This window comes from Aphanomyces astaci (genome assembly GCF_000520075.1).
Source record: "Aphanomyces astaci strain APO3 unplaced genomic scaffold supercont1.2, whole genome shotgun sequence".
In the NCBI taxonomy this organism is placed as follows: Eukaryota; Oomycota; class Saprolegniomycetes; order Saprolegniales; family Verrucalvaceae; genus Aphanomyces; species Aphanomyces astaci.
This window is the reverse complement of record NW_009798265.1, coordinates 178,045-199,186: the sequence shown is the minus strand read 5'-3', so window position 1 is coordinate 199,186 and position 21,142 is coordinate 178,045. Positions and strand designations below refer to the sequence as shown.

The window sequence follows — 21,142 nt, the reverse complement described above, 5'->3', positions numbered from 1 at the left end:
AACCAATACTATGCTCATAAAAAGTTTGTAAATTGTATGATTGGATATAATAAATTAATCCGATTGATCTGATTGCAAAATTATAATTCGTACTCGGAATCACAACTTGCGCATTCGCATACAATTCCCCATATATTTCAAAATACCACTGTGCGCGAGTTCCTACTCGGTTCTCTGTAGTTACGTACTCGCAGTAACACCAGGACATCCTGATTCACGTCCGCTTCATGCCATCGGTGATTGGTAATAGGGCCAACAATAAAAGTTTAAGGTATTTCGTGCTTTCTCTACCCTTATTCCGATGATTACCATAACCGAAAAAGTCACCCTAACCACTCTCACTACACCTGACTTTTTCAACAGACTTTTTGTCCATATGACTCTCTCAGGAATGTCGTAAACAAATGATAATCCAAACTCAATTAACCAACAGTCAGCTTTCCATGATAAAACATTGAAGGACGAATGCAATTTCCTTGATCTGATTGGCCCAAGAAAGGTTGTACTGAGCGTGGATTGGCTCTATATTCTGCAAACAGCCAATGACACGATTGATTTTCCACCCATTCCTGATTGAATTTCCACTCATTTGTGATATTCACAATGATAGCGCCAGGCTCAGGCGCCCAACTATACTGTACCAATAAGCAAGGTCTCGTTGTGTACCGGTACCACCACTGCTTCACGGCTCTGTTCCTACTACTACTTTACTGAATTTTCTGCTACTACGTTAGTTGTATCCGAACTTCCGAACAGACTGTGGGTATGCACATTATTGTCCACGTTATTTACGTTACCGTACTGTACTCGAATTGGATTACATTCACTCCTCTTGTCATGTGTGCATCGCTTCCACCTTCAAGGAGCATTACCTTGTATAAGTAGTGTCCAATCAAAGAGTGGGCGATACATCCCACATTCATATTGCCTAAATGTATATCAAAAGGCCACACTCCCATATAAGGAATATATTTCTCAACTGCAACTGTAAGGCGGCCACCGCTTCCTTCCATGGTTGTCATTCAGCAATCAGCCACCACGAACGCACTTCTCCGCTCTTCGTTCCGTCGCCGCACGCTCCTTGCTTCCTCTCTCCGTGTGCGAAGCATGTCGTCTACCTCAAACAATCCCCTTCTGGCTGACTGGTCCGTGCGACCGTTCTCCTTCCCGCCCTTCGAAGAGATCAAAGCGAGTCATTTCAAACCCGCGTTCGCGTCGAGCCAAGAGAAGCACCTCGAAGAACTCAAGCAAATCGCCAACAACCCCGAGGACCCTACCTTTGACAACACGATCAAGACCTTCGATCGTGCTGGTGCCCTGTTCCAAAGCGTCGCCGGCGTGTACTACAACCTCACCGCGTCATTTTGCCCTCCCGATCTCCAAGCCGTGCAAACTGAACTCGCGGGGCCATTGGCTGAGCATTACGCTAAGGTGACGACCTTCCCCGGTCTGTTCGAACGCATTCAGCACGTGCACAGCCATCGGGCGTCGGCCGGGTACACCCCCGAGCAACTGCGTCTCGTGGAGCGATTTTACCTGGACTTTGTCCGCAAAGGCGCGCTCTTTGACAAGGAAACGCAAGACAAATACAACGCGATCGTCAAGGAACTCGCGGAATTGACGACCAAGTTCCGTCAGCAAGTCACCACGGACGAAAGCGAAGTCACGGTGCCTGTGACTGCGGCCGAACTCGAAGGCGTTCCCGCCGACATTGTCGCCGCCGCGCGCCAAGCTGCCGCGGACCGCAACTTGGACGGTCATGTGATCACCCTCGGTCGGTCCCTTGTGGAACCGTTCCTTACCTTCTGTCCCAACCGCGACGCGCGTGAACGCGTGTGGAAGGCATGGACGTCGCGCGGCGAGCTCTCTCCCGAGCGCGACAACCTGAGCTTGGCCGTTCAGATCCTCAAGCTTCGGTCGCAACAAGCCAAGTTGCACGGGTACAAGTCGTTTGCTGACTACCAGACCGTGGACACGATGGCGCAGACCCCGGAGAAGGTTTTGGAGCTGCTCAACCGCGTGTGGACCCCGGCCAAGGCGGCGGCCAACAAGGAGCGCGATGTGTTGTCTGCGTACGCCGTGTCTATCGGCGAAAGCGCCGAGATCCGCGCGTCCGACTGGCGCTTCTACTCGGAAAAGGTCCGCGCTGCCAAGTACAACCTGGATGACTCGATCGTGAAGCCGTATTTCAGCCTCGAGCGCATGGTCGAAGCCGTGTTTGATGTAGCCCACCGGTTGTACGGGCTTCGATTCGAGCTGCGCCCAGATCTGAAGGCGTACCACCCGGACGTGCTCGTGTACCAAGTCACGAACGACAGCGGCGACGTCGTGGCGCTGTTTCTCCACGACAACTTTGCCCGCGCACACAAGAACAGCGGTGCATGGATGAGCGAGTTCCGGTCGCAGAGCCGCAACATCGACGACGTCGGCACGGCCGAGATCCCCATCGTGATCAACAACAACAACTTCACCAAGGGCCACCCCACGACGCTTCTCTCGTTTAACGACTGCGTGACGTTGTTCCACGAGTTTGGCCACGGGCTGCACGGCATGCTGTCCAACTCGACGTACCAGCGCCTCGCGAGCACGAGCGTGCTAAAGGACTTTGTCGAGCTGCCGTCCCAGCTCATGGAGCACTGGGTTCGCCAGCCCCAAGTGCTCGCAAAGCACGCGCGCCACTTTGAAACGAATGAGCCCATCCCGGCGGAGCTGCTGGCCAAGGTTATGGCCGCGCTCAAGTTCCAGCAGGGCTTTGCCACCGTTGAGTACACGGCGTGCGCGCTGGTCGACCAGGCGCTGCATGCGATCGAAGACGTGGACGGCCTTGACTTGACGGCGTTCGAAACAGCCACGTTGGACAAGCTCCAGATGCCCGCGGGTATCGTGATGCGCCACCGCATTCCCCACTTTAGCCACCTCTTTGCCTCGTCCGGGTACGCGTCGGGGTACTATGTGTACCTGTGGGCCGAAGTGTTGGATGCCGATGCGTTCGACGCGTTTGTTGAAGCCGGCGATATCTTTGACAAGGACACGGCCGACCGCGCCAAGAAGTTTATTTACTCGGCCGGCAACACCCGAGACCTCATGGAAGGCTACCGCCTCTTCCGTGGCCGCGACCCCAAGATCGAAGCCATGCTCATCAAGAAAGGACTGGTCTAGTTTTTTTACTACCTAATGTAACATGTGCTTTGCGACTATGGGCGAGGTGAGCAACGAGGCTGTAGGTAGTAGCTCGTGCTGTTCTCGCGTATAACTAATAACTAGTACGCGGACACTCTGTGACGTAGTACAGTGCATGAATACTAAGCTTACTTGCAACTACAGTAAGGGGTGTTCACTGCCTAGTCGTGGCTTGGCTTGCAACGGGTGAGGGGGGGGTGGTGGTAGCCGGGCGAGTGTGCAGGACATACCGCCACTTGCCTTGGACTTGGCATCGCCAGAGCAGAAAGAATAGGCAGGTCATGCCTCCGACACTAAGCCACGACCAGTCGTACAGGGACGAGTTGATGAGCACCACCGAGATCGGCAGCAACGCCATGCCTGCCAACCAGAGCCCGTCGTTAGTGTGCGCGCAGAAACCATGTCTGCCACGTACGTACCTGCGAGGAAAAGCTTGTACGAGTAGACCCAATCGACCCCGCATTCCTTCTGCCACCATCGATCGAACGGCGAGTCGATGTCTAGAAGTTCATTGGGCACGAGGGCTAGCTCGTGTTCGAGTTTTGTCGTAGCGTAGCTAAGGACGGCATGAGTAGGAACTATCAATGACGAGTAATACGCACTTGAGGGTGGCCATGGTGAGCATGAGGCAGCGTAACATGCACAACATCAAGCACAGGATGGAGATGGCACTGGTCGAGCCTTGGAAGAACACGAGCGTCGCGTTCGTGGTTTCCGGGGGATGGCTTTCCACGTACGCTTGGCGAGAGAAGATCGTAATCAGGAGCGAGACTTGCGAAAGCGCAGATAGTTGGTACGCACGGGAGTCCACGAGACGCCGCTCGTTTGCAAGCTTGTGAATGCGGCGGGTTCGAGCGATGTCTTCCCGCCGCCACTCCAATTGCCTCTGGATTTGTTCCTCACGGTGCTGGATCGCCTGCGTTCGGTAGTCCATATCCTCTAGGCGCCAAGATCTGGTATTCTTGACTTCATACATACCCATGAACCGGTGCACCGCCGCCGCCATGCCGCCGCCGCCACCATTGCCGGAATTGGTCTGAAACATGCAACGATGATTTGTCGAGTGTGTGAAGCAACATCTGAACTATAATATCATTGGGCGAAACTATTCCAAACATACATTTGATTGGATATAAATTAATTGCCCTGTCTACGATTGGAGTAACGTTAGTATTTCGAAGTATTAATCAATACTACATTGGTCCAAAATAGTTGTCATGTTAGACTTCAAAATGAAGTATTTTGTCCGAAACGAACTCGTTCTCGAATCTGATTGGTGTAAATGCAAGCTGAAGATCTCCTCTTTGATTGGATACTTCAAGCTGTGCAAAATTCACACTCTTGGCGAAGTTATCGAACTTGAAAAATGGCCTTCAAATTGGCAAAATATTCAATCACCCGCCAGAGAATCAAATCTTAACTTTAAACCTCCCCATCTCGCCCACTTGTTCATGTGGTTGTTGTATTGCCCTTGAAGCACTAACAAGGCTCTCTCGCTTCTATGATGTTGTATTTATGATCAAACATGCTCAAAAGATACCATACGCCATACGTGACCGTAGCACCTTCGGTAGACGTCTGTCGACGACGAAATCGCACCTGAGGCTAAACGATGCCTAGTTTTAGCCATTTGAACAAGCTACGGCACTGTATTCCGCGAACGGCGGCGGCCTTTACCTTCCGATTTGCTACTGTAGTTGTGGTTGATATCACTTGATCTTTTTAGTATAAATATGCTTTAATCATATTGAGATTTGTATAGCATATACTAAACATGTATACATGTGGCTAAATGATTTATATTAATTCTACAAATTACAAGTCAAACAAAACTGCACCTTCGAAAATACTTCGAAGTATGCAACACGACAGCTATTTTGGACCAGAGTAGTACACGATTAACGTTTTATTAGTACTGCTAGTAACGTGATGGATCTGTTACCTGTAAAAGCACTTCCTACATACTAGGGCATCCATGCCGCCGCCAAATTGGTCTGAAACATGCAAATGTCGACAACAGCTAAACTTAAATATGATTGGGTGAGAATATACATTTGATTGGCTAAAAAACAAATGCCCAGCAATTACATGTAATACTATTAATAGTAGTAACTTACAGTTAGTACTACTGTAAGCTTATTACAACTGTAACGTTCGTTACTATTAATGGTAGTTAGTACAGGTTAACGTTAGTATTAATCAATACACGAGTAGTATTAGTATTAGTAATAGTACTAAGTACGTCCTACTACGTACTAGTAGTAGTTTGGGTTGGTTTGTCGTCTACGTGGACGGGGTCACGATGTCTCGCGGGATGGCGCTAACTTGCACGGCGGGGACTTTCATCAAGTAGCGCCATTTGCTCAGGATCCGGAACTGCCAAATGAGGAGGCCGATGACCGCGACCACAGAGATGCTGATCGACGTGAGTTGCCATCGACTGTACTGGACCCACGACACGATCCCCAGCTCAGCCAAGAACAATGTCACGCCTAGGAAGACGCATGTTTGCAATCCCATCGAGACGATCGAAATGAATACCAAAGCGAAAGAGGCGGTAGCCCAGCATCCAGTCGGTTTCACATTTCTTGAGCCACCACGTGTAAAACGGAGATTCAAAGTCAATGTCGTCGTCTTGAAGGGCTCGGACGTCAAACTCGAGCTCGTGGGCCGAGTATCGAGTGACGGCGACCAACAACACAGTGAACGCCACGGAAGAAATCACCATGCAGCAGATCTACATACAGGACATACAGGGGTGACGCGATATACGCGTGTTGAGCAGCATGCGCACATACACAGAGTGCGGACGTGACGCCGTAGACCCAAAGCAGGTTCAGATCGATGGGGTCGGGCAAGCTCACGTTGATGATAGACACCAACGCAAACCCGCCGAGCAACGCGCCAAGAGACGACACGGCCGAGAGCTGCTCGGACCGCGTGTCGGCTTGACGGCGTTCGTTTTCTAACTTGGCCTGAATGAATTGTTAGCCATGAGAGGACGATGTGGTGATGAGGACGAGCCTGGATTTTGATGCGACGGATGTCTTGCCCGCGCCACTCTTGCTCGCGCTGGAGGTCATCTATTCGCCACTGGCACTCCTGGTCCCGGTGCTGGACGTCTTCTCGTCGCCACGTCGACGAGTTACGTTGGTCGTACGTCCCAATGAGACTCTCGATCATTGCCGACATGACGCTTCTTCGCCTGGTACACGAGAAGTTGATTTCTGGACACCAATGGCCAATCAAAGCGTGCTTTGGATCACTTGAGCCAATCAAACGCCGACTACTACGTAGTAACATTTTTCGTCTACTTGTATCGTTTAATTATATATATATTCGTCGAAGTATTTTTAAATCACATAGAGCTACAAGATCAAATTATTAAAATATTATATATCTTGAGTACTAGTATATTTTATTAAAGGTAACATTTGAAGGCGAGGTATTTCGAAGTACAGAAGTACTTCGAAGTATTACGGTACTTGCCTTGCTTTTGCTGTGCCGCCTCGCGATTCAAGATGGCCAGCGCTGTGATCGGGTCCTTGATCGGGACGTATGACTTGAAGATGGCGCAACAATGGAGGGATGAGGACATCAGCCATCGAGCACAGGAGAAGCAGTGGCGAGATGACGACATCAAGCGCGCGTACTCGTGGCGAAACGAAGATGTGGAGCGAGAAAAGCGATTAAACAAACTTGAGAACGAGCGCCGGATCACAGACGCGCGGAGCGAGCAGTTGTCGGCAGTGTCCAACTTGTCGGCGCTGCTAGGGGGGTTTGCTATGGTAGCGAATGTCGAGATCAGTCTCCCAGACGACGTGTCCAACATCGTGATGTTCTTCTACGGCACGACCAGTGCCGCCGTGATCCTGTGTATGCTGTGTTGCATGCTCATGTGCACGTTGCTGCTCCTTGCGATCACTCAGTACGTCTCTATCTTCTCCCACTGCGTCTAATTGCCGCTAGGTATGCTTCTCAAGAGCTGGAGACGGACCTGCGGCACCTCTCGTTCGACGAACTCGACGTCGAGTCCCCGTTCTACGTGTGGTGGCTCAAGCGCTGCGAACAGGACTGGTTGCTCGCGTACAAGTTCTTCCGCATGGGCATCTTTCTGTTCCTCTGCACCGTGTCCTGGGTCGGTTGGGTCCAGTTCGAGAAGACCGCCATCGCCGGGATCGGCATGACCGCCATCGCCGCGCTGTCGTTCATCTTTTGGCAAGTGCGCATCGAAAGCAAATGGCGCTACCTGCTCTACTTCCCCGAGACCAAGATCCCTCCAAGCATGGAGGGCCATGACGACGACACCGCGTACCTTTCCACGCGCACGCACTCGGTCACGAAGGACTTTTCCATCTTCCACACTCCAGCAACCACATCCATGCCGTCTGCCGCCGAAGACCGCGACGTTCCTTACGAAAGGTACTACTAGTAGACCCCTCTTGTCAGCCTTGACTCACCTTGCATGCTTCTAGAGCGCAAACTCCCAGATAGGTGGCGCACCACACCTCGATACGCGTGTATCAAGTACTATATCTAGTAGTACTAGCAATATTCATACTACTACGTGGTTACTATTAATAGTTGAACATCGACTACTTGTTATATGGCAACACGACAGAGGATGTTGTCAAATCGCTTCGAAACTGAATTAAAGAACCGCCTCAGCCAATCAAATCACGTCTGGTGGAATTTCTGCCAATCCGAACGTTTGATTCGAATTTGATCAAATGGATTCGAATGCCAATTGGCGAAATCCGTCACAAGTCTAAATTTGGTGAAATATGCACATTATTTACTTGTGTTTTTTCTGGGGAAGGCCCTGGAAGCCAAAGTACACGGCCACGCCAGTCTATTTATTCCATTGGTCACATGAACATTTATGTACTTCCCAAGTGAACATGCAGGTCGTACCAGATCCAACTTCGTGCGCACGACGGCGCCGGTATGGTCGAAGCGCGGAAGGCGTTTGGTTTCTTTGCCGCCCTCGAAGAGCACGAGAGACGGTAGCTGCTTTGTCGTGGTGGCGTTCATGTCGATGTTCAATTCCTTGGCAATGTCAGGGTATGCTTCCACGTCGAGCCGGCCAAATCGGACGGCGTCGGTGCCATGCCTGGTCAAAGGGAATGGGAAGGAGACATTCATCGCCGTACGTACGCTAGGGACAGGTCGGCAAACATGGCGTCGTGGTACAGACACTCGTCGCACCAGTCGGCATGCAAATACACTAGCCACGTCCCACTGCTTCCATTTCGAACATGCTCGTTGAAAAAGGCACCCGTCAACGTCGTCGACTTGTGTGGACCTGCGTACTTTGGGTACGGCACGACCAAGAAGATCACTACCATGAGAACGTGACATGCAATGACTGACTTGAAACGAACGTACGAACGGCGGCGATGGCGTAGCATGCAAATAACGTCGGGTCCAAAAGGTAGAAGAGCCCGCCAATCGAGCCTTTCGCATACAGAAAGGCCATGGCAATGACTCCGTCGACCGTTGCTTTCTTGCGGTAGTTGAAGAGGATGGACCCGACCAAGACGAACAGAATTTGTTGCTCCTACACTCATGGACATGTCAGAAGGAGTAGCCGATCGTGCGTGGTTCCTGACTGTACCCTTGTTAATCCAAGCCATTCCTCCTTCTCCGCCAGCTTCGCGCTAGTGCGCGTGATCCGGGCGACGCCATAGCTCGAGATCAAGAGCACGTTCAGCACGTAATGTGCATGGCCAAAGCGGCCGAAAGCGCCCATCATGGTGCCAAATGGTCAATGTGGATTGGCTACAATTACACTATTTCCACCAATAAAATACGAGGGTTGTGCTATTACTAATCATCCCCCATTTGCACCCCTCGTACCATTTCACCAACACGAGAACATTTGTCATGGACTCCATCGTCGGCGGAAGCATTCAACCGCTCGCCATTGGCGTGGGAGTAGTCGGCTTGATCGCCTTGATTGTCCTCGTGTCAGTGTCCTCGCACCAGCGGGAACAACTGCAGTACATGGCGAAGAAAGCATTCCGGTCCAAGCGAACAGAGACTGCATATGGAAATGGCAATGGCATCGACACGTCACCAGGGGCGCTTCCATCGTTTGCCAAGGCTGCAGCCGAGACAGGCAACGGTCGCATGCTGCAACGATGGGCCAGTTCCCATGGACCTGACATCAACTCCCGAAGTCCCGACAACTTGACCGCGTTGCATTACGCTGCTCGTGGCGGCCACACCGAATGCATGAGGTACATATCTTTTCGTATGATGCGATATTCACGACATGTACGGTACAGGATATTGCTGGAAGCAGGTGCCAACCCCAATGTGGAGGACGAACGCCATGTGACACCGTTGCACCTGGCGTCCGTGGGTGGGTTTGGACTGGGGGTTAAGCTCCTCCTGGACAACAAGGCCGATCCGTTCGTGGAAGATGCCGACCACAACACGGCCCTCTCGGCCGCTGAAGCCGGCGGGAATGTCGGGTGCGCCCGGTTGTTGCAGCGAGCCATGGCCAAGGCCGCCGTCGCAGACAGCAGCACCACTGGACCTTCGTTGACTCTCCGCGGTGTCCAAGGCGACAGCGCTGTCTAATTCTATCACTTCATGCGTACTTCTACATATCCTTTGTTCTCTTGAACGTTTCCCCAAATAAGAACTACAGGAACTCCCAAGCCTGGAAAATTGCAAGCGTACCAATCCACCACAGAACAACGTTTGCGACTTGCCGCAACAACACTCCACTAATGGTTCAATGCAGCCTCTGCACCTACTGCACCTACTCTTCGTCTCGACACACACACTGGCCCTTCTTCGCCCGCCGGCACCCCCGACAAAGCGTGCTGCTGCACCGGGTGCACGCGCTGGTTTTTCTTCGAAAGAGCCCAAACTTCTTCGAACATGCTTTACATGTGGCATGTCCACCGATGGACTCGAGGCTGGGCCGCTCCATGATGGTCGAGAGGTCGCTGTCCCGGTGGCTGCTACTCTCGCTCTCTGTGCTACTGGTGTAACTGCTTGGTTTGTGGCGTAGCGGAGCCATGGCCTGCAGAAGGGTTAGCATTCCCTCATCTGTACATCAAGAAAAACTGTACCGGTGGGGGGGCCTTGACGGGTTTGACTGGCGGGCTAAATGTGATATCGCAGTACTGCCGCCATAGCACAAGTACCAAGTGCAGGAGACCCAAGAAGGCCAACATTCGAGCCGCTGTTGGTAGACAATTCTCCATGCGGAATCGAAGCGAATACAAGAGCGACAACGCCCGGTCTGACCACGCTAAGCAGGACGGCGAGACTGGCGACGTCGCGTAGGAAGCAGCAGATCCGTTCAGAGAGGAAGGATACAGACGGAGGCGGTACGTGTACTCCCATCGTGCATCAACTTGGGTATCGTTCCATTCAAACGACGAAAGGGTCGGCACATGCATTTCCACCACGGGAGTCCATTTCCACTGCATGTTGTGATCTGGTCGGCGCTACATTTGACAACGTTAGACTGCATGCGTAGATAGGGGTACCCAAGTACCTCGATTGTGTACGTCAAATCGACATGTGAAGGGAATAGCGATGTCCATTCCACGCTAATGTGCTTGCACGAACGCGATGTCGTGAAGTCCCCTACCAGTCCTGTTAATCAATCAATCGTGCACAAGGTCGACATGTGCTGTACCTGACCGCGCAAAGATACCCGCACCAAACCACTCCATCACGTCCCAAGCTTGTGCCTGTTGCCATAGCACGACGCCGCGCATCACTCCACCAAGTACCTTCATGTCCGGCCCACGCAATGCGTAATGGGGGTGTGACAAGTGGCGTCCTGCTCCAAGTTGAAATTGATTATCCGGATACCAACGGCTTGTTTGGGTTGTGAAGATATAGGCATTTGTATGGGACCGTAACGGGCCAATAGCTAGTAGTACTAGAAAGGCGGCGCAGAATCAGGTGGATCTTGGGATGACAAAACGATGTCTCCAACGCCTGCAGTCGCAAATGCCAAAGACCCCGCGACGGCACTTGCTTAATCTGCCGTCGCGAGGCTTCTGGCTCTCCTGCCCGCTTACGTCTAGCTAGCCTTTGAAGCCCGGAGCTGTCCAGCAATAGAACCACGAAGTGTAACGCTCGCTGTAACACAGAAAGGTGAGTCATCCGGATAAAACGACCTAATCTGAAGTATTTCTCAAATGTCAAATATTTGAACAAGTCGGGGAACGTCCATGTCGCTGGAAGAAGGGTCGCCGGAGATCGAATCCACCACGTGTTTATACTCATAACGCAATGGACTCCCGCGGACGCCCCTGAGCCCAAAACTCGTGGTTATATATATATAGGTATAGCCTACATTTGCATTCGTAGTAGGTTAGGTTCAAATAAATAGCGACGTTTCACACAGCACTGATGATTGAAATTGTTTTGAATTATGGGAGTGGGCCTCAAAATAATATTTTTCGGGGCCCAATTGACACTCAATCCATATTAAATGCATGGGGGTGGGTAGGTTAAAATTGGTTTGGGTCACCCCAAAAGGAGAGGTGGGTTGGGTAGCACAAAGCGGCGCAGGGTCAATCAACTACGAAAACATGGCCACCACGCTCGAAATCAAGTCGTCCGTGGTGAAACCTCGCCCAAGTTCGCGCATGCTGAGCTTGCGGAACCTTCTGCATGTCCCTCGGTCCGAGTCCAAGCGGGGGTTCAATCCGTTCGTGTACCAGACCCCGACAATGTCCACATACGAGCGCGTCAAGACGGTGGTAATGTGCGTGTTGCTCGTTCCGGTCATTCGCGTGCTGTTGGTCCTAGTGCTGTTGATTCCCGTGGTGCTGCTTGCCACTCTTGGCACGCTCGGCCACTCGCATCAAGACAAGGACGGCCACCTCTTGCCCATGTCCCGATGGCGGCGATGCGTCGTATACCCCATCCGATGGTTCCTTCGCGCGATTCTGTTCGTGTTTGGGTTTTACTACATCAAGGTGTCGCATGCACCGAAATCCAGCGCCGCTCCCACTCAGTTGCTCGTCGCCAACCATATTGGGTTCATCGACGGCCTCTTCTTTGGCGCGTACTGCTTCCCGAGGTACTCGCCGCATGACAACATCCCTCATCCCACCTGGCTCGTAGCGTCGCCGTGCGTGGCGACCTGGGCAGCGCCCCCATCATCGGCCCCGTTCTTCGCGCGATGGACCCAGTCCTCATCGACCGCAAATCTGCGGCCGGTCGCAAGAAAGCATTCACAGACATCCACGACCACATGACGGACACGAGGTTTCCGCCGCTTTTGATCTTCCCCGAAGGCACAACGTCGAGCCAGGACTACTTGACCAAGTTCAAAAAGGGCGCGTTCGCCGCCGGCCTGCCCGTGCAGCCAGGTCTCTTCTCCATGTCGTCAGCGTCCTTGAATATATCGTTCGTTCTGCGTAGTGGTGCTCAAGTATCCGTTCCGACACTTTGACATCAGCTGGCCGCCGGGGGTGTCTGCCGGGTACCTCGTTCTCCGCATGCTGTGCCAAGTGCACATGCCGATGGACGTGTCGTTCCTGGCGCCGTACACGCCGTCGGACGCCGAGCGCGCGAACCCCGATCTGTTTGCCGAAAACGTGCGCCAGGTCATGGCCAAACCGATAAACGCCAAGTGCACGAACCACACGTTCGAAGACGTGCGACTGCTCTGCGAGGTGGGCGCGTACGCGTCCAAGAGCGTGGCGCCGGTGACAGACGTCAGCGAGATCTTCCAGCTCACGCACCTCACGGACGCCGCCGTCACGGACCTCGTCCGCCACTTTGCCGCGGCAGACACGAACGGCGACGGCAAGATCAACTTGCAGGAGCTCACGTCCCGGCTGGACGAAGAGCCGGCGTTCGTCGCGCGGTTGTTTGAGTTGCTCGACCAGGATGACGACGGCCAAGTGGACTTTCGGGAGCTGTGCATCGGACTCTCGACGCTCAACCAGGCGCAGACACCCGTGACCTTGGCGCACCTCTACCGCCTCGCGTTCCACTTGTACGATGCCGACGGAAATGGCCATTTGTCCGCAGCCGAGGTGACACACATGCTCCAGTCCACCCGCGCCCTGTCGGGGCTTCACGAAGACCCAGCCGCCGTCGACGCGCTGGTCCAGGTAGTATTAGCCCAGTAGAACCACGGGAAGGATGATGATTTCGATGCCTAACGTTGTGTGTACTTTCTAGGCGTTTGATGTGGACGGAGACGGATTGATTTCGCTGGACGAGTTTGCAAAGATGGCGCGGGCACACCCGCACGTGCTCACACAGGTCGTGGACCGATTGAGTGTGCTGCGGACGCTGGAACCAGTTGAAGATGGAGGGGGGGCAATTATTCGTTGAGATACAATCCCAGGGTATGAAGTGGCTGGCTGTACCAAGGGGGGGTCTGCGGCGGTTTAGTAGGGCAATGAAAGCTATGATGGCGAGGAGCACCGTGGTATTGTAACAACAGGACGCTCGACATTGTGAAGACCCAAGCAACCGCGATCACAATTGCTCTGAATATACTAAGTCTTGGAGATAATGTTATGAAGTCAAGATTCAAGTTATAACAATGTAGAATCAGCCACGACCCCATACTATTATTATTGCGTACAGTATTAATAATAGTTAGTATAAAAAACTACTACACCTTTTTGCGGTTAATTTCAGCTATTTTTCACTGTATTTCGCTTAGCTTGCAGTATATTTTACGAGACCACCGATATATTTCGGTTAACAAAAGTTATCTCCATTTACACTGTTAATTTCGTGGCGACCTCAAACTTTGGGTTTATATTTCACCAAGACATCAGTATACCTGTCGGCTCCGTCGTTGCAATGTTAGCGTGGGGTTGGTACATTTTTTGACACCTTTCGTTCGGCGTCTCAATGCCTTCTAATTCAACCGCCGAGATTATCAGAACGTATTATTATTGTTTGATGTCATAAAAATATTATCGAATTTTGGTGACATTTCGTCGATGTGAAAGATTTTGGCTTTGGTGCAAAATGAAGGAAGCTACCTCCTACAATATTCAACGTATTGATGTGCGATTAACACTAAGCCCACAGCATGCAGCATACTCTGGTGGATGCTGTGGGCTATTCCGTTTGAGATAATACTAAGATTTGGCGGAGGAGTAGCATCCTTCATTTTCTTGGGAGCCGTTTCGCCCAAACATACGGTAATTCAACCAACTATCGTTTACTCCGGAGTACATGTTAATTTCAGTTTTCGTCAATATATTGCACCCAGCAACCGATTTATTTGGCTAAAAATCCCTATCATACAGGCAGGACACGTGTACTGGTGGTACGTATATCTAGCTAACCTATGCCGTGGGTGATGCTTGCGACTTTTCGGCATGTTGGACTCCATGGCCATGAGTACACAATGACGACAAGTGACAACTTGCTTGAACAAGCGCCTTCGTCGAGAGGAGCCCAACGCACGGCGGATATGCGCACAAGCGACGATATGCCTACGTGGGGTATTATAGGAATTCCTACGAGGCACAGACATAACACAGCCACTTACAAGGACAGCGTCGGTGCAGTAGGGTGCGTGCGACAGGGGCTTACCTCGTGCTGTGCAAGACGTCGACGTTCGGCGGGGCTGGCGCCGTGCTAGATGCTCCTTTCTGAATGAAGCTTCGAAAAGTGGAAGCGCCCGAAAACGAAACCGTCGATCGAGATCATCGCTGGTCGAAATATATTGGATGCTCGGTGAAATATATTGACGAAAATTGAAATTAAACGATAGTTGGTTGAATTATACTGCCGGCTTGGCGAAATACATAAACCTGAAGTTTGACGTGTTTACGAAATTAAATGGAGAGAACCGAAATATATCGGTGGTCTCGTGAAATATACTGCAAGCTAAGCGAAGTACAGTGAAAAAAAGCTGAAATTAACCGCAAAAAGGTGTAGTTAGACGGCAATGGCCTCGGTTGCCGCGACGAGACAGAACCCGCTGTCGTCACATGCGACATCGTCGTCCTGGTTGGCGACAGGAAGCAGGCCGCGGCAATGCTGCAGGTACGCCGACATGGACACGGCCATGCCGGGGTGGCGGTGGCGCTTGGAAGGCCGACGGATGCGCATGAGTTTGCACTTTTGCGTTGGGTTGTAATGGCCTACATAAAGAGGGGTCGGTTTTCGGTCTCGGAATATGGAAAGCGGGTGTACTTTTGGAGAGGAGGCCATAGAACTGGCACGTGGCGTGGATGAGCAGGCGGTGGAAGGGAGACTCGAGCAGCGGCACCACAAGCACCGTTTCGTCGTGCTTGGCCGGCTTGGCTCGACCTCCCGCCGCCTTCGAGTCGCGCACCATCGGTGTCACGACGTCAATCGTGATGGGCGCCGCAAGCCAGTTGACCAACGTTGGAGAGAAATCCTCGGATGGCAACACTTGGTTCCACTGCCACACCACATCGATGAGAGATCCAGACAAGCATGTGACATTGGTGCAATGTGGTCAACCAACCTGCACGAAATGGACGACGACCTGCTCGACGGCGTGGACGTACTCTTGCATGGACACAAACGACGCCAGAAGGATGGACCGAGCGCGCTTGTCCACACGTGTGAACATGTCGTCCGCCTCTGCATGAACGTGATCAACGTGACCGCCAAATGGCAGGTACCTGTCCAGTCGACAGAGGGTTTGGCGCGATGGGTTCCGTTCTGCGAGGCATTCGAGCGCGCGTGGGTAGGCTCCTTGACGCTGCGAAAGGCTTCTGCCAACTCTTGGTTTTCAGGTCGAGCCAACTCTTCAAAGTTACTCTTCCATTCCACCGACACACTCATGTGTTCCATCAACTCGTCCAACGTCGCCGTCGCCGCGCGGTTGCCAAAGTGGTGATCGTTGAAATACCTGCCCAGCGTCATTCTCGTGTATGCGTTCGTGTGTCATAGTAAGACGTTGGAGTTTACCGATTCTGGCTGCGCTTGCCAACCGGTGGCGGTTTGTTGGCAATGTACGACGGCACCATTTTCTGCTGGGCGGAACCGATCATGTTTAGGGCAAGCTGCCGTTCTCGCGCAATGTTCATGTGCCCAGGATTCAACTTGGGCAATTTGATCGTTGTTCGGCCGAGCGGCGCCACATGGGGTTGTCCCAATCCAATCATGGGACCGATCGGGCCTTCCGATCCCGGTTCCGAGAAGCAATCCGACGACAAGTAGTCCTCATGTTCCACAAAGGAAAGGTCGCTTGCGATGCTGGATGGAGATAGAGGCTGTGTTGCCATGGTGCTGCTACAGTAGGCGAGGAAGAGTGCGCTCGTTCGTTACGGAGTGCCCCGCAGCGCGGAATTCGAAAATGACCAGAGCAATTTCTAGTGAAGGTGCACGCATTCCGTTTGTCTTGATATTTGTATTCACGAATCTTCAATCGAAAAACTCACAAGTCAGTTCTAGGATTTGTTATTTCGTTGAATACAAAAACCAAGTACAGGTTTGAAAATGCACAAAATACTTCAGTTTTTGTGTTATTGTTACAGTACAGTACTACTTGTATTAATAGTACTACTAGTACTTCGTTATTCATATCCTGTAGAAATTAATACACTGTTACAACTGTACTTTGTTGTGAAAATGTTCAATCCGGATAAGGTCAATGACACGGAATAAGAACTACGATTCGGAACTTCAGGTTTGTATATGGACCAGAAAATCCGGTTATACCGAATCTTGTCGCCATCTCAGCAACAATCATCATGCAAGCTGAAGCGATCGATGTGCAATCGACGGACTTGGAAGAGTTAAGTCGACTGGCAACTCAACAACGTAGGACGCTGCTTGGGAACCTTACCCAGCTGCGCAAGCACGACTATGCCTACCTGCGAAGCCTGCATGCTGATCCTCACAACAGCTACTTTGTACAGTCACGCGCAAGATTTCATGGTGATGACTCATGCTAGTTGTTTGTAGCTCAACATTGCGCGATTCCAAGAGAGCACCCTCAACTTGTCCAACGCGCTTGGACCTGAAAACCACCAGAAGCGGTGCGCTTTCTCATGTCGTGCTGTTCAATGTGGTTGACGTGAAGCGGTAGGTGCGAGCAGCTGTACTATTTGGGCCTAAGTTTGGGCCGGCTCCTCACCACGACCCATTCTTCGTCGCAACTCGCCATGGATGGCTGCCAGTTAATGGACGAACTCGACTTCTACTTTGCCGCCCCCAGCATCCAAAACATGGTACGCTTGTGATGTTCTCCCGTTTGTCGCTCAACGGGTCGTGCTAGAAACTCGTGACAGTGGCGACGAAGGTGCCGTTCTACGAGCGACCGCGGGAGCCCTCCGCGGACGACTCGGTCTTCCCCGAACCTTATCGCACGGTCGTGCGCAAATGGAACAACAAGCCCGTGTATCAACGCCTCGTCACGCCCCATCTCGTACGATGTCACATGTCACGTTCAACTCCCAACTTGTTTCTAGGCGTTTCCGCTCGACTACTGTCTCTTGGTCGTGTCCATCTGCGACGTGGTCACGCTCGTATACGCCAAGCTGCAAGAGGATCCTTGCCACCAACCCCACGTCTTTCAAGCGTTGCTTCGCTTGGATGACAAGCTCAAGGTACCCCTCGTATTCCATTGTCAGATACTAGATCTTTGCACGCAAGTTGAAGTACGTTGTAACGATGTCGCATTCACGGTAGAAAACAGTGTTGGACCACGTTAACAAGCACTTGAGTGCCGCCGCCACGGCCTCGATCAAGGACCAAATGCAATCGCTGCGTCCTCCCACCACTCAGCACCCACCCTCTCGTGCTCGTGGATAGTACCTACTACCGTTACTACTACTAGTACTAGTAGAAGTACACCCAGTACTACTACTACTAGTAGTACTAGTACACCTCCAATACTACTACTACTAGTAGGGTCCCCTAATCATGAACAGCTCTCCCATACACACACAATGAGGCTTTTCCTGTGGACAACCAGGTTTTAGTTGAATGATCAATTATTAGCCGACACAGTCTTTGGTTATACGTCGATACGACCTGACGACGTGGTCGTTGTCGTCGTCGCCGTGGTGTTGGTCAGACTGGTGCTGTAATTCGAGTGAATCTGGTGGTGGGATGGGCTTCTTGATGACAGCATGTCCGTGGCGTGGTAGTGGCGGCGCTGCTGCTGATGATGGTGCTGGGACTGCTGCTTGAGTTCCCGCAGGTACATGCAAATGTCCTGAATCCGAGGCCGGTCTTCGGGGTGGTAACTCAGGCATTGCACGGCCAGGTCCGCCAAGCACGGCGGGCACTCCTTTGTAAACGAGGGGCGGACGTCGCCGGCTACGACCAGCATGGCGAGTCGCGTGCGCACAACGTTGACATCGTGCAGGTCGTGGCACGAGTATATATAGTCCAAGTTGGAGTAGGGCACTTGGGCCGTGTCGAGTTCAGACATGACTACCCCCAACGAGTACACGTCTGCCTTTTCCGAGTAGTACACCTGTATGTACATAGAAACGGCAAGGTCAAGGGAGGGGCATGATATATATCATTTTGTGACGGTCGTCCGTACGTACCCCTTTGAGAACCTCCGGCGCAATCCACGCCACGGTGCCGACTTCAGCGGTCATAGTCATGTCGCATGTTTCCCGGGACACGCCAAAATCCGCCAATTTCGCTGTAAGGTCACCGTCCAGAAGCACGTTCTTGGCTTTCAAGTCGCGGTGAATGATGGGCGGGGACATGGAGTGCAGGTACACCAATCCGTCGACGATGTCACAGAGGAGGGACAGCTTGGACACGGGCGTCGGCGGTTCCAGCATGTCGGTCATGTCCTGGACCATGTCGGTGGTGCTCGCGAGGCTGTGACTGGCGACCACCGCCACTGCCCCAGGTCCATCCGTCTTCAGCCGATTCACGGTCAACTTCTTCAAGACTGCATCGTCATCGTCGTTCACACACCACGCGAGGTGGTTATTGCCGCGCGCGAGGAAGCTCCACAGGTCGCCGCGCTCCATGTACTCTGTCAGCGCACTCAGGTTTTGAAGCGTTGTCCACGAAAACCCGATGAACTGGACAATGTTCTTGTGCTGGAGCCGCGAACAGAGGCGGATCTCTTCCATAAAGTCCTCCACGCATTGGGCGTCTGCCGCCTTCTCTGGCAGCATCCGCTTCATCGCGACCGTGGTGGAGGTCGTGGTGCCGGACGAAGAAGCCGATGTGACGGTGGCCACATGTACCATGCCGTTCCCGCCGCGCGCGACGAGGTCGTGGCGGTGGATCGAGTGTGCGGGCACGAAGAACCGCTCGAGCGCGTCGTCGAACCGGATGTCGTGCACGAGCTTGTGGGCGTCGACGGCTCCGTAGTAGTGGCTGTCCACTTCGTCAAACCAGCGCTGATCCTTGGCGGCTTTGAGCGCGCGGCGGCGGCGGTGCCAGCAGCATGCCCCGGCCAGCACCAGCACGCACGCAGTGGCGACGGCCGTCGCGACGGCAGCAGGCGACAGCCCGGACGGCGACGCCGCAGCGAGCATGCACACTGGGTACGTGTTCCAGAGCATCCGGACCGAGGACGAGCAACTGACGGGCCACGCCGGGCCAAACGCTAGCAGCGGCGTGGTGGCATTGACGGTGGTAGACGACGCGGAACACGCCGAGTTGTTGAGGCCGGCGAGGAGTTCGAACTGGCTCGGGGTAGCGTACAGGGCTTGCAGTGGGTTTCCGGCTAGACACAGCGCCGAGAGCGACGGCGGAAAGTTGGCTGTCACGTTGGTCAGTTGATTGTGTTGCAAGTTTCTAGCCATGTGTATTGAGAGAACGTTCGAGGAAGAACGATTAATGTACAATGTCGTCAATGACGCAGGCCACGTGTCTGGCCAGTGGGCAATTTGGTTGCGCGCGGCGGATCTATCGATTTCTCATGAAGAAGGCGGCTAGAGAGTATGTACGCATGTACATGTACGAGAGCCCGGGTGTGTTGTTCCAGTGCACGTTGGAAAGACTGGTGAGGTTGTTGGCGTCCACTTCGAGGCGCTCAAGGGATGGATGGTTGGCCAGCGACGGCAGTTGCGCGAGGCGGTTCGAGTTCATCGACCTGGTCGAAACATGCCAATGATTAGCTACTACCACACCACCTCACTCAGGACATGGGTTTACAATGTGAGGAGCGCGGCGGCGGTGAGGTTGGACACGTTTACGAGCAGGTTTTGGTCCACGACACTACATACCAAAATGAGTCGCATGACAAGAGCAAAGTCATACAATGTTTTCAACGACTTGGGCAGGATCGTGTTGGAGATGTCGACGAGGGAATTATTCTGCAGGTTCCTACGATCGCCACATGAGTTGCATCGATGGTGGCGGCTACGGGCGTACAACGTCACGGCCTGACTCACTCCAAAGTGCGTGTTGATGCTCAAGTCGTTGGACATGGCAACGAAGCCCAAGTTTTGGTAGATGCTACCACGTCGTGATGGTGCCACAACCAATATATATATGTGCGGATGGACGTACTTGGTCGTGGCGTTCGCAGGCAGGTCTTCGAGGTACTCGATGGGCGGCCCATTCCTGCGGTCGACAATCACGGACGCGTCGAACAGAGTCTTGGAGAAGTTGACCGCGAAGAGCGTTCCGTTGGACCGCGTGCGGACGCACAGCGCATTGTACTCGTGCTCACCCGGCCCGTTCGGCGGGAACCCGAAGAACACGAGCTGGATGTAGTAGCCCCAGCCGCAGTTGGTCGTGAGGGTCCACAGCTCGTACGGCCTGGCGTCCAAGTCAACCATGGCTCTGGATTCGCGAAGCAGTGCTTTGTCGAAGGCCGTGAGGTCGTATGGCGGCAAAGTCGTCGTCACACGCTGTGCCATCATCGCGACCAGACACAGAAACACTACTAGTACACTGTGTGTCATGCCACCCACGACGCCGCCACCTCGCAGTACCGGTACAACTATCCTCATCGTCGGTCGAGCAAGCCAGTCTACCGGTAGTTGACCAATTCGTTACAACAAGAGGCGGCCACCATGTGGCGATATAG

At 52.8% G+C, this 21,142-nt stretch overlaps 11 protein-coding genes across 21 annotated transcripts; 5 read left to right on the top strand and 6 right to left on the bottom strand.

Moving 5' to 3' along the window:
- Nucleotides 1-974: 974 nt before the first annotated feature.
- On the bottom strand, nt 975-4,240 carry H257_01004 (hypothetical protein). The gene is made up of 3 exons (XM_009823983.1): nt 3,783-4,240; nt 3,600-3,736; nt 975-3,540 (listed from the first exon to the last, which is right to left on the bottom strand). The coding sequence occupies exons 1-3, from the start codon at nt 4,223-4,225 to the stop codon at nt 3,335-3,337; spliced, it is 786 nt and encodes a 261-aa protein (XP_009822285.1). The 5' UTR covers nt 4,226-4,240; the 3' UTR covers nt 975-3,334.
- On the top strand, nt 1,012-3,317 carry H257_01005 (hypothetical protein; the record flags this gene model as incomplete). Its single annotated transcript, XM_009823984.1, has 1 exon — nt 1,012-3,317. One exon carries the CDS (start codon nt 1,012-1,014, stop codon nt 3,157-3,159), a length of 2,148 nt encoding a protein of 715 aa, XP_009822286.1. The 3' UTR covers nt 3,160-3,317.
- Nucleotides 4,241-5,377: 1,137 nt separating the features above from the next.
- H257_01003 lies at nt 5,378-6,397 on the bottom strand. 2 transcript variants are annotated; one of them, XM_009823981.1, is made up of 4 exons: nt 6,205-6,397; nt 5,979-6,155; nt 5,722-5,917; nt 5,378-5,672 (listed from the first exon to the last, which is right to left on the bottom strand). In XM_009823981.1, exons 1-4 carry the CDS (start codon nt 6,370-6,372, stop codon nt 5,464-5,466), a joined length of 750 nt encoding a protein of 249 aa, XP_009822283.1. In that variant the 5' UTR covers nt 6,373-6,397; the 3' UTR covers nt 5,378-5,463. The 2 variants fall into 2 exon arrangements, with proteins under 2 accessions (XP_009822283.1, XP_009822284.1); XM_009823982.1 differs by having other exon boundaries at nt 5,378-5,917.
- Nucleotides 6,398-6,662: 265 nt separating this feature from the next.
- H257_01002 (hypothetical protein) lies at nt 6,663-7,800 on the top strand. The gene is made up of 3 exons (XM_009823980.1): nt 6,663-7,108; nt 7,150-7,602; nt 7,656-7,800. The coding sequence occupies exons 1-3, from the start codon at nt 6,702-6,704 to the stop codon at nt 7,672-7,674; spliced, it is 879 nt and encodes a 292-aa protein (XP_009822282.1). The 5' UTR covers nt 6,663-6,701; the 3' UTR covers nt 7,675-7,800.
- A 136-nt stretch (nt 7,801-7,936) lies between these two features.
- H257_01001 (hypothetical protein) lies at nt 7,937-8,943 on the bottom strand. Its single transcript, XM_009823979.1, has 5 exons — nt 8,798-8,943; nt 8,569-8,740; nt 8,338-8,521; nt 8,095-8,293; nt 7,937-8,032 (listed from the first exon to the last, which is right to left on the bottom strand). The coding sequence occupies exons 1-5, from the start codon at nt 8,933-8,935 to the stop codon at nt 7,976-7,978; spliced, it is 750 nt and encodes a 249-aa protein (XP_009822281.1). The 5' UTR covers nt 8,936-8,943; the 3' UTR covers nt 7,937-7,975.
- An 89-nt stretch (nt 8,944-9,032) lies between these two features.
- Nucleotides 9,033-9,797, top strand: H257_01000 (hypothetical protein). The gene is made up of 2 exons (XM_009823978.1): nt 9,033-9,422; nt 9,471-9,797. The coding sequence occupies exons 1-2, from the start codon at nt 9,067-9,069 to the stop codon at nt 9,766-9,768; spliced, it is 654 nt and encodes a 217-aa protein (XP_009822280.1). The 5' UTR covers nt 9,033-9,066; the 3' UTR covers nt 9,769-9,797.
- Nucleotides 9,036-11,272, bottom strand: H257_00999 (hypothetical protein). The gene is made up of 4 exons (XM_009823977.1): nt 10,844-11,272; nt 10,700-10,791; nt 10,269-10,649; nt 9,036-10,219 (listed from the first exon to the last, which is right to left on the bottom strand). Exons 1-4 carry the CDS (start codon nt 10,944-10,946, stop codon nt 9,953-9,955), a joined length of 843 nt encoding a protein of 280 aa, XP_009822279.1. The 5' UTR covers nt 10,947-11,272; the 3' UTR covers nt 9,036-9,952.
- A 433-nt stretch (nt 11,273-11,705) lies between these two features.
- Nucleotides 11,706-13,748, top strand: H257_00998 (hypothetical protein). The gene is made up of 4 exons (XM_009823976.1): nt 11,706-12,244; nt 12,289-12,536; nt 12,589-13,286; nt 13,357-13,748. The coding sequence occupies exons 1-4, from the start codon at nt 11,751-11,753 to the stop codon at nt 13,510-13,512; spliced, it is 1,596 nt and encodes a 531-aa protein (XP_009822278.1). The 5' UTR covers nt 11,706-11,750; the 3' UTR covers nt 13,513-13,748.
- A 1,209-nt stretch (nt 13,749-14,957) lies between these two features.
- Nucleotides 14,958-16,476, bottom strand: H257_00997. 2 transcript variants are annotated; one of them, XM_009823974.1, is made up of 5 exons: nt 16,090-16,476; nt 15,801-16,030; nt 15,641-15,759; nt 15,343-15,574; nt 14,958-15,290 (listed from the first exon to the last, which is right to left on the bottom strand). In XM_009823974.1, exons 1-5 carry the CDS (start codon nt 16,404-16,406, stop codon nt 15,085-15,087), a joined length of 1,104 nt encoding a protein of 367 aa, XP_009822276.1. In that variant the 5' UTR covers nt 16,407-16,476; the 3' UTR covers nt 14,958-15,084. The 2 variants fall into 2 exon arrangements, with proteins under 2 accessions (XP_009822276.1, XP_009822277.1); XM_009823975.1 differs by having other exon boundaries at nt 15,801-16,476.
- Nucleotides 16,477-16,850: 374 nt separating this feature from the next.
- Nucleotides 16,851-18,072, top strand: H257_00996 (hypothetical protein). The gene is made up of 6 exons (XM_009823973.1): nt 16,851-17,036; nt 17,089-17,162; nt 17,213-17,354; nt 17,402-17,551; nt 17,595-17,732; nt 17,815-18,072. The coding sequence occupies exons 1-6, from the start codon at nt 16,875-16,877 to the stop codon at nt 17,935-17,937; spliced, it is 789 nt and encodes a 262-aa protein (XP_009822275.1). The 5' UTR covers nt 16,851-16,874; the 3' UTR covers nt 17,938-18,072.
- Nucleotides 18,052-21,121, bottom strand: H257_00995 (TKL protein kinase). Of its 9 annotated transcripts, none has more exons than XM_009823971.1 (8): nt 20,620-21,121; nt 20,482-20,565; nt 20,368-20,433; nt 20,263-20,325; nt 20,063-20,200; nt 19,951-20,013; nt 18,684-19,902; nt 18,052-18,607 (listed from the first exon to the last, which is right to left on the bottom strand). In XM_009823971.1, exons 1-8 carry the CDS (start codon nt 21,063-21,065, stop codon nt 18,143-18,145), a joined length of 2,544 nt encoding a protein of 847 aa, XP_009822273.1. In that variant the 5' UTR covers nt 21,066-21,121; the 3' UTR covers nt 18,052-18,142. The 9 variants fall into 9 exon arrangements, with proteins under 9 accessions (XP_009822273.1, XP_009822274.1, XP_009822271.1 ...); XM_009823972.1 differs by having other exon boundaries at nt 20,383-20,433; XM_009823969.1 differs by having other exon boundaries at nt 20,482-21,121.
- Between the last annotated feature and the right edge of the window lie 21 nt (nt 21,122-21,142).

Coding starts and splice junctions, on each gene's coding strand:
- H257_01004 (XM_009823983.1), bottom strand. CDS start 4,225: ATGTTTCAGACCAATTCCGGCAATGGTGGCGGCGGCGGCATGGCGGCG. Junction 3,737..3,782: donor CTCACCATGGCCACCCTCAA/GTGCGTATTACT, acceptor TGCCGTCCTTAG/CTACGCTACGACAAAACTCG. Junction 3,541..3,599: donor GTACAAGCTTTTCCTCGCAG/GTACGTACGTGG, acceptor TCTGGTTGGCAG/GCATGGCGTTGCTGCCGATC.
- H257_01003 (XM_009823981.1), bottom strand. CDS start 6,372: ATGTCGGCAATGATCGAGAGTCTCATTGGGACGTACGACCAACGTAAC. Junction 6,156..6,204: donor TCCGTCGCATCAAAATCCAG/GCTCGTCCTCAT, acceptor CAATTCATTCAG/GCCAAGTTAGAAAACGAACG. Junction 5,673..5,721: donor CTACCGCCTCTTTCGCTTTG/GTATTCATTTCG, acceptor GCGTCTTCCTAG/GCGTGACATTGTTCTTGGCT.
- H257_01002 (XM_009823980.1), top strand. CDS start 6,702: ATGGCCAGCGCTGTGATCGGGTCCTTGATCGGGACGTATGACTTGAAG. Junction 7,109..7,149: donor CTGCTCCTTGCGATCACTCA/GTACGTCTCTAT, acceptor AATTGCCGCTAG/GTATGCTTCTCAAGAGCTGG.
- H257_01001 (XM_009823979.1), bottom strand. CDS start 8,935: ATGATGGGCGCTTTCGGCCGCTTTGGCCATGCACATTACGTGCTGAAC. Junction 8,522..8,568: donor CTACGCCATCGCCGCCGTTC/GTACGTTCGTTT, acceptor TTCTCATGGTAG/TGATCTTCTTGGTCGTGCCG. Junction 8,033..8,094: donor TGCGCACGAAGTTGGATCTG/GTACGACCTGCA, acceptor TGGAATAAATAG/ACTGGCGTGGCCGTGTACTT.
- H257_01000 (XM_009823978.1), top strand. CDS start 9,067: ATGGACTCCATCGTCGGCGGAAGCATTCAACCGCTCGCCATTGGCGTG. Junction 9,423..9,470: donor GGCCACACCGAATGCATGAG/GTACATATCTTT, acceptor TGTACGGTACAG/GATATTGCTGGAAGCAGGTG.
- H257_00999 (XM_009823977.1), bottom strand. CDS start 10,946: ATGAAGGTACTTGGTGGAGTGATGCGCGGCGTCGTGCTATGGCAACAG. Junction 10,650..10,699: donor ATTTGACGTACACAATCGAG/GTACTTGGGTAC, acceptor TGTCAAATGTAG/CGCCGACCAGATCACAACAT. Junction 10,220..10,268: donor CCGTCAAGGCCCCCCCACCG/GTACAGTTTTTC, acceptor ACCCTTCTGCAG/GCCATGGCTCCGCTACGCCA.
- H257_00998 (XM_009823976.1), top strand. CDS start 11,751: ATGGCCACCACGCTCGAAATCAAGTCGTCCGTGGTGAAACCTCGCCCA. Junction 12,245..12,288: donor GGCGCGTACTGCTTCCCGAG/GTACTCGCCGCA, acceptor CCTGGCTCGTAG/CGTCGCCGTGCGTGGCGACC. Junction 13,287..13,356: donor CCGTCGACGCGCTGGTCCAG/GTAGTATTAGCC, acceptor TGTACTTTCTAG/GCGTTTGATGTGGACGGAGA.
- H257_00997 (XM_009823974.1), bottom strand. CDS start 16,406: ATGGCAACACAGCCTCTATCTCCATCCAGCATCGCAAGCGACCTTTCC. Junction 16,031..16,089: donor GGCAAGCGCAGCCAGAATCG/GTAAACTCCAAC, acceptor GACGCTGGGCAG/GTATTTCAACGATCACCACT. Junction 15,575..15,640: donor TCGTCGTCCATTTCGTGCAG/GTTGGTTGACCA, acceptor GTGGTGTGGCAG/TGGAACCAAGTGTTGCCATC.
- H257_00996 (XM_009823973.1), top strand. CDS start 16,875: ATGCAAGCTGAAGCGATCGATGTGCAATCGACGGACTTGGAAGAGTTA. Junction 17,037..17,088: donor ATCCTCACAACAGCTACTTT/GTACAGTCACGC, acceptor AGTTGTTTGTAG/CTCAACATTGCGCGATTCCA. Junction 17,163..17,212: donor CCTGAAAACCACCAGAAGCG/GTGCGCTTTCTC, acceptor GTGAAGCGGTAG/GTGCGAGCAGCTGTACTATT.
- H257_00995 (XM_009823964.1), bottom strand. CDS start 21,065: ATGAGGATAGTTGTACCGGTACTGCGAGGTGGCGGCGTCGTGGGTGGC. Junction 20,201..20,262: donor GCCGCCGCGCTCCTCACATT/GTAAACCCATGT, acceptor TGTTTCGACCAG/GTCGATGAACTCGAACCGCC. Junction 20,014..20,062: donor ACACCCGGGCTCTCGTACAT/GTACATGCGTAC, acceptor AGAAATCGATAG/ATCCGCCGCGCGCAACCAAA.